This window comes from Thunnus thynnus, chromosome 2 (assembly GCF_963924715.1).
Source record: "Thunnus thynnus chromosome 2, fThuThy2.1, whole genome shotgun sequence".
Classification (NCBI taxonomy): domain Eukaryota; kingdom Metazoa; phylum Chordata; class Actinopteri; order Scombriformes; family Scombridae; genus Thunnus; species Thunnus thynnus.
The window spans coordinates 35212312-35221338 of record NC_089518.1 but is presented as its reverse complement, the minus strand read 5'-3'; the positions used below and the strand labels follow the sequence as shown (position 1 = coordinate 35221338).

Below are 9027 nucleotides of genomic sequence, written 5' to 3'. Positions count from 1 at the left end.
CTCCATAAACAAGGACAAACAGCTTCCGGTAGACCTTTCAATACTTTCTCTTTTTTCCCTTCCTTAAAGGACAAGTTCACAATTTTTCAAGTCTGTCTTAAAACAACAATCAGGTACGGAGCCCCTTAAGTCCCAAAAGGTGTTTTTTTTTTTTTTTTTTATCTCGTGCGCACAAGATAATAACTTGTTCCCACATGATATTAACTTGTGCGCACGAGATAAAAAATACCACCTTTTGGGACTTTAGGGGCTCCGTAAAAAAACATAGCAAATTGACTAATCAAATAAAGCAATGAACGCCGCCATGTTTCTAACATACTTGAGAAATCAACAAACTATTAAAAGCTATAAGCATAGGCCTATCATGCCTTTACTGTATGGATATTAACCTATTCCCACAAAACAATTATCTTGTACCCACAAGATAATATAGCCTATTGTGCGCACAAGCTTTTATTTTGTACGCACAATATATTATCTTGTGGGTACAAGATAGTTTTTATCTTATAAGCACAATATATTATGTTGTGGGTACAAGATAATTTTTATCTTGTACGCACAATATATTATCTTGTGCATACATAAAAGATAAGATAGATAAAAAATTATCACCTTTTGGGACTTTAGGGCTCCATAGTCAGGAGCCCAAATGAACATTTTTTTAATTTATTTATTTTTTTATACTTTATTGCAGAAGTGCAAGAGTTATACATGTGATATTGTTCATACCTACATCATTCCTACACCATTTATATGTTTTATATTGTGAAATATTAATTATAAAGAAGAAAAAGGGGGAAATAAAATAAAATAAATAACTGAATAATGCACACATACACAGAGAAAAGAAAAAAAAAGGAAGGACATTAACTCCTCTAACTCTTCAGGGCTGAATCCATCAACATTGTTTAATTGTGGTCCACATATTTAATCCATTTTTGCCACCGTTTCAAATGTTCTTGTTCTTGATTACTGATTCTATAAGTTATTCTTTCCGTTTCTAAGATACTGTTTACATTTGCCTTCCAGTTGTTAAATAAAGGTGGAGTAGGTTTTAGCCAGTTCCTTGTTATCTGTTTCATTACAGCAATTCTAAGTATCCTGTATAGATATCTGTCTATTTCTAATGTAAGTTCAGGTCATGATATACCTAAAATAAAATAATATATTTTGGTTCAGAATTGACATAATTCTTCCCGTTCATACTGGCCATTAGAAGATCCCTTCATAACGCACTTACTTCTTCAGTTCTGATACCAATACTGACATAGATACCTTGGATTTGGGTATCAGCCGATACTGAGTACTGATCTGATACCAGTGTTTCATTAATAAGCTGTCTGCCTCACTGTGTTGAGAGACTGGGATCATTCTTTTACGTGTAAAGCAACATCAGGCTTGACTTGAACGTTGCTTTCCTAACTTTGTAAAAGAAAATGTAACAAATAAATATACAGCTATAAATTTACTGAATTGTTATTTATTAAAATAATGATATCTGATACCAGATCAGCCCATTGTCACCGATACCCAATGCAGCTATTTGAGTCAGTATCAGACTAATATCAGTATCAGTGCATCTCTATAAGTGATGGCGGAAAAAATCCACAGTCCTCCTCCTTCTGTGCAAAAATGTAAATTTAGAGTGCAAGACTTTTTGTTTTTAGTTTAGTTTGCAGCTGTTTTTACATGAATAAACAATGCAGATGTTTTTTTTTTCTGTTTATTGATGCTACACACAAACAAACCCTTTGCATAAAAAGTGCAAAGGTTAAAGAGTTCAAATAATTAAAAGAGGTATTCAGTATTTATTAGTAACAATACAGCACTACAAAATATTCTAAATATTCTGTAAACTACTAAGAGAAATGACCTTCAAATCAAAAATACAGCAAAACTTAAAACACAAAGATTAAAAGAGATGCAACAAATACCAAAACAAACATCTTTATTTTAAGCTTTTAAATAGGATGTTTCATGGACCATAATACAAATTATTTACTGTTTTAATCCACGTTCAATCATTTAATTTCTCATTTTTAAGAATATAGTAATGTTTAACTGAGCGGGAGATTTATCTTGAAGGACAAGCCACCCCACTTCCGGTCTCAGTCTGTGTTTCTGTGTGTAACTTCACGCATTCACATATTCACACAGGTCTGCTGCTGCTGCTGCGGTATAGACAACCTCTCTCTGTCTGGTCCCAACTTAGACACAAACGTGCACGCACGCACGCACACACATATACACACACACACATTTGCACAGCTATCCTTGTTGGGACATTGCATTGACTTCCATTCACTATGGACAGCCTAACCCAAAACCTTAACCATAACTAATTCATGCCTAACTCAAACCATAACCTAACATCAATTCACACCTTACCTCTAACCTTAACCAGGACCTCAGAAATGAGGTTTTGCCTCATTAGGACCGGGCTTTGGTCCCCATGAGGACTACTGATCCGGACAATGTCAGTGTTTATACCAGAAAAGGTCCCCAAGAGATAATAAAAACACACGCACACACAGACATGTTTTCATAACTTTAGAGGACATTACATTGACTTACATTTAATTTCCTGGATACTTAACCTAAACTTAACCATAACCACCACATGCCTAACACACTAACCTTAACATAACCTTAAACTTACCTTAACTTTAAACCAAGTTTTCACCCTAAAATTAGTGATTTACGTTAAGGGGGGCAAGTCCCCACAACATGAGGAATACCTGGACCACACACACACATACACACGCACACACACACACTATATGTGGGGACCATATTTGACATCACATACACTCCCTGTCCCCCAACCCCATTCTTAACATCACAAATGCACGCTCACAATTTTTTATGTCTGCCTTAAGCTTAATTTATACTCCTGAGCTGAAGCGTACGCAGACAGCTGCGGACACCACAGACGGGTTGTTGTTCTGTTTATACTACTTTCTGGAGTCCGCTCGGAGGAGGCGTTCCACACATCGGCAGTAGATCTCCATCTACAGGAACACAGTGTTGTGACCGTGCGGTCCGGTCTGGACAGGTCCGTGCAGACACAACAAATTGCAGGTATACGGATGTCTGCACAGAGCCTACATGTACACCCTCTGATGATGAAATTTACATCACATGGACATTTGAATACATTTTTGAATGTGTTTCAATGTTCAATGGGCGACTGACTATTGTTTGAAAAACTGCAAACCTGTCCTTTAACCTAACCTTAGCATAAACCTCATTCTATGATTAACCCTAAAACTACATTTTAACAGTAAAACAACTCTTTAACGAAGCAGGGATCGAGTAAAATGCCCCGACTCTCCAAAAAAATGTCCTCATTCAAAGGTGTAAAACTCATAGTCCTCACCAAGATAGAAGGACAAGACCACACACACACATCTAAGAATTAGCTTTTTTCATATTTTGCAGAAGCTTTCAACATAAAGATTAATACTACTTTTTTTTTTTTTGATACATCAGTCACAGTAACACAACTATGATCTAGCAGCTTCACCATTGTGTTCATGGATTTAATTAGTCTTATTAATTAGAAATTTAGTTTATATAGTGTGCAATGGCCTGTAATGTTGTACGAATGTATATGTGATGTAACTAATTCATGACCATGTTGTGTTTGTTGTATTCAAGGCCCACATTTCCAACTTCATTATTTTTTACTTGAACATTGTTTTCTTTGTATCCTGTTTCTCTTTATTGGATTTCTCCAGACAACAAAATCTTATTTTGTTTAATAGTGTTTGATAGTGTTTAACTCGTCTCTCTTTACCACTGTCTGCACTTTATTCTTTCACATATACCGCACACACACTCCTTATTTTGTATTATATTCTTTATTTTATTCTACAATGTATTATATTTTTAAGTCTTTTTCAATGCATATTTATTCAGACTTGTAACTCTGTAACACCTGAATTTCCTCCACAGGGAATGAAGCGTTATTTTATATTGAATTAATAGTTGAAACAGACCTTAAAAAAGCAGCATGGGGTAATTTAAATATACACTGACAGCCTACTTAGTTTTACCACAAAACTGATTAAAAATGTTTTTGTATCTCACAAATCAAAATGTTTGAATAATAAATGTTTTAAATTTGAATGTTTGGTAAATTTATCACATAAATTAGTAATTTGTGTTTTCACTATACAAACCTCAGTTTAATGATTTCTAAAATTCCTACTTACCAAAAAATTTGATTAAACATGTTTTTGTATCTCACAAATAGAATTTTTTGATTAATAAATGTGTTAAATTTGTAAACAAGTTACTCATTTTATAAAATACAAACTGAAGAATTTTTGGCAATCACTTAAATTAGTAATTTGTGTATTAAGTAAACTTTTTAAAAACTCCATTGAGAGTTATTTAGAGTAATTAAATATCTAAAATTCTTTTATTACTCTCAAATCAACATTTTATACCCACAATTAACACTGTAAATTTTCCCGCTGACACATCATGAGGAAAACTGATCACAAGCCTCAAATCAGAAATTAAGAGACTTGAGTCTGTTTTCGGTGGTAAACAGCAATTATTTATTGAAATGAAATTAAAAAGAATAAGTACCAGATCTATTGCATTATTGTAACATTTCGTTTTTGTAAGGGTGGCGGGGGTTACTCTACTGATTTTTTTTCTCTTGTAGGATGTAGTGAACACAAATATACAAGAAACATTCAGCTATCACAGATTGCACACCAGATACTGTAGTAATGCAGTCTAATACAAGACCACCAAAATAATCCAGGATTTCTCTTTTTTTTTCCTTCTTCTTCTCTCATTAGTCCTTAATTTTTTTCCATAAAGAATACAAAAGTCCACCCAGAGTTGGGGACACAATCTCTGGATCTGTACACAAACCTGTCAGTCGGTCGGGACAACTCATCAGACAGTGCCTCCAAAAAAAAACCCAAAAAAGAATAAAACCAACAAAAAAACAAAAAAAAAACAAAAAACGATAATATAATGCCAAGAACATGTACAATGCACTGACACAGAAAGTCAGCTGTGTTAATAGACATGCAACAAGTAACAAAACTTGCTGAAATCGCAATAATCATTAAAAAAATCTAAAACCTGTTGTAATTGCATAAATACTTTGTACAGTTCATTTATCCGCTGTGAAATGCACCTTTCTTTCTGTTAAAATGACAAACATAAAAACTGCATTCAATAAAAACTTGTGATTCCTCTTGACATTTTTTTTTTTGTTTTGTTTTGTACACGTGAAGGTGCAAAGGAACTCTTGATTGATAAAAGCCGACTTCAGCTAGATGGCATGATTGCACGCTAAAATTACAGTACATGAATGCAGAATGATATAAGGACGACAATAACAAGAGTGCATATTATTATAACGCCAGGGAGCTGTGGAGGTGAATATTAAAGTACTCTCTGAAAAGTGTTTTCTTTACATGTTTGAGACTCTGTGAAGACAAGTGGGGAAACAAAAATTTGTTTGAGGGAAAGAAGAAAAAAAAAAAGCAGCACTTGAATGCACAGTTGTTGCCCACAGAACCACGAATAAAACAACAAATACATGTATGAAGAGAGAAGAGGGGAGTGACAAATGAAAGAAAGCATGAACTGACCTTTCTTTTGTGTTAACTACTGAACCAAGCAGCAGCAGCAGCAGCAGCCACATCCAGCAGAGTAAAAATGTATTTTGTGGTGACAAATTACTGACTTCAATACACGGCAAACTTTTGTGTAATTCACATTAAATGTTAAATTGTGTAATTTACAACAGAAAAACATATCAAACCTCTCTGATATTACCGCCTCACCTTCGAAGCCCTGCAAGAGGTTCAATTTGTGCCATTTTTTTTTTTTTAATCTATTGTTTTTTTTTTAATTTAGCATTTTTTTACTTTTGCATTTTCACATTCTCTCATTGACATTTGTCACTGGAGTTGAGCTCTGTCGTAACGGAGGCTGTAAGTTGGATTTCATATTTTATATTTTTCTGACTTTGGCGACTTAGTGGAAGTATAAAAAAAAAAGACAACAGAAAGACATTTTTGCACCAGAATAATTTGAAATTTTAAAATGTCTGTTTTTTTTTACATTTTTCTTTAAAATCATTATCTCTGTATCTTGTCTTTTATGATTTGTGTTGCTTTTAGTTACTCATCACTTTAGTTGACTAAATGATGACAATACATCTTGTCATGTCTTGTCATTTTTTGCTTTTCTCTTGGCCTATGTATTTGCGTTGTACAGTACTAAAACGGATATTGACGCAACAAAACGGAGAATATAAAGCGACAATAACAAGAGACAACAGCCTTAACCATTAGCCACAATAGTAAACATTTATAAAGTTGTATTTTTGGCACAAATAACACCTCATAGATTTCGTCTGAAGGTCATGACTTGCTAACATTGGACTATTTTTTTTCTGAAACTTTCAGCTTTAATATAGTTATACAGTACATTTACTCTTAAAATCAAGTAAACTCAGCAAGTGGTGAATTAATTTGAAACTTCTTGATAACAATGCATTTAATTAGTTCATGGAGATCCGAGTTAGCTTAATTTGTCTGTTTAGGACAAAAGAGCTAGAAAAGAGCAACTGATATGAGTGTTTTGCACTTGAGTTAAAGGTGCAGTGTGTTGAACTTAGTGGCATCTTGCGGAGCGGACTTGGCAGAAATGGAATATTCATAAGTACGTGTTAATTAGTGTATTATCACCTGATATTAAAAATCGTTGTGTTTTCATTAGCTTAGAATGAGCCCTTTATATCTACAGAAGGGGTTCCTCTTCCACCGAGCCCGCCGTGTTGCACCGCCATGTTTCTACAGTAGCCCAGAACGGATTGCTCTTGGTTGCGATCTGCAACTTCACTGCTAGATGCCACTAAATCTTACACCCCGGGTTCTTTAAACATAAGAAGATTACGAGGTTGGTCTTGTGTCACTTTTGTCACCTCAAAAGACATTTTATCCTGAAACCAGGTTCAGAGACTGCCAAGTAAAAAACGGATCAAATGTAACATCATACTGCGGATGTACTACTACAATCTTTTTTTTAATTTATTGTAGCACATTATTATTTTCTCTTAAAATCTCTGGACATTAAATCCTGCATTTGTACCACAACTGCAACATTAATAAAAACAAAGGGAAAGCAGTAGTTCTGTCCCCTGGTGTCTAAAATCTGAATCTGGATGTCATCCTGTTTAACATAATTTCATGTTAAATGATATATTTACATGTCCTCCAAATTCCAAGCTCTCTTTAAAAAAAAAGGTGCCCAGCTGCTGTTCCTGCAGTTTAACATCTTCAACAAGGACTGAGGATAAAGTGGGTAGAGTGCCTCGTGTGCTGATCTGCTGTAATAATGCCACAGGGTTGGAGTAAATGTCAGCAAACGACAAATCTGAATAGAAACCGACTCAAAAAAAAAAAAAAAACTACAATATATACGAGAAGTCCCTTTTTTGTGTGCATTCAAAAAGCTGCTCTGACGCTGTACAGTAATGGAACAAGGCTACATGGAAAAGACATGATGGAAAGAAATGTGCGTAGTTTTTTTTAGCCTAATTCATATGATTTTTTTTTTTTCACAGACAATGAACCCTATGATGTTTTCTGTCCAAGACAAACAAATAGGAAAACACAGAAAAATCTCAAGAATAAAGGGAGTGATATGATTTTAAAAATAAAAAATAAAATCTGAAATGATAATGTGTCCAGTCTTCAGAAAGCAGCAACAACAAAAATTCTCCAAATGGGAATTCATATAAAGGACAAAAATAAATGATAAAAAATATCATACTTAATAAAATAATTTGGCAAAAAAAAAAGGGAAAACGTAATATGACAATAAATCTCTATGATGGTAATGGCTTGACACTGTGGGCAACACACTCAAAATAAATCACCTTGGTAAACAACAACGACAACAAAAAAAAATCATCGGGAAATTATAAAGAAAATAAGTAATTTTGCATAACTAGATCCACTAGTAAAGTCAATCCACAGACATTATTATTGACATTCATATCCCTCCCTCCCCTCCGTGTTATTCCTCTGGACTCGCCGTGACTCGTGACGCAGACTACACACAATCAATTTTGTTTTGTTTTTTTTTTTAAAGCCAGGAGTGGTTAGTCACAACGCTATGTTACAGGCAATTTTCTATTTTTTTTTTTTCAATCATTGACCTTATTTTTTGTTCTGTGTTTGTTCCTCTTAGAGTTAAAAAGGCCATGGTAAATATTTACAATATAAACAAGTTTGTTATGTCTTGAGGAGTTTTTTTTCCCTGTTCTTGACCTCAAAAGCAAAAATGGCGAGTGATTTGATTCAAACATGCCGCAGCATCAGGGGTGCTTTTGCTTTTGTTCTCCTCCAGTCAGGTGATGAGTGCAGGTGGTAAAAGTGGTGATTGAGTTTTGTTTTTTTGTTTTTTTCCCCCCCTGTTTTCTTTCAAGCTCATTTTTTCCCGCCTCCTTCACTGAACTTTACCGCTGTGGTGATGAATAAGACGACGTTTTCCCTCCGGATTACAGTCTGTCAGTGTGTTACAGTACATGTGGTTACTGGACGTACAGGAGGATAAAGAGGGTTTTGTTTTGGGATATGTGAGAGGAGTAGAGGGTAGAACAAGGCAGATGGAGGAATGAAAAGCTCCTCAGGTCCTCAAGTCCTCAGGAGGTGTTTCTTTTTTGTCGCAGGAGCTCAGTTTCGGCTGCTGTCCTCAGCGCTTCGCTCGTGTTGCAGGTTGTAGTAACAGTTCTGACAAACTCTCACTGGTGACGAGATCTTCAGCCTTTTGATCTCTGATTGGAAGCGACTGCACCTGCAGAACAGAGTGGGATAAGGTGGAAATGGTTGGTGGGAAACTCAGGTTATCACAGGAGCAAATGCTTAACTATTTACACTAAATATACTGTCAAAAATATCACACAATTAAGGCCTGTTAAAAGTTCCCAGAACCCAGAGTGATCTTAAAATTTCTAGACTAAAAACCCTGAAGTGTTAAATT

At 34.9% G+C, this 9027-nt stretch overlaps 1 protein-coding gene across 6 annotated transcripts in view; it reads right to left on the bottom strand.

Annotated features, from left to right (window-relative positions):
* Nucleotides 1-4544: 4544 nt before the first annotated feature.
* The window catches only part of wdfy3 (WD repeat and FYVE domain containing 3), a 106281-nt gene continuing 101798 nt past the window's right edge, over nucleotides 4545-9027 (bottom strand). For all 6 annotated transcript variants that reach the window (XM_067572176.1, XM_067572192.1, XM_067572185.1 and 3 more), the window contains one exon: nucleotides 4545-8841. In XM_067572176.1, coding sequence (XP_067428277.1) covers nucleotides 8721-8841 — 121 coding nt within the window. In that variant the 3' untranslated portion in view covers nucleotides 4545-8720. The remainder of the gene's footprint in view (nucleotides 8842-9027) is intronic.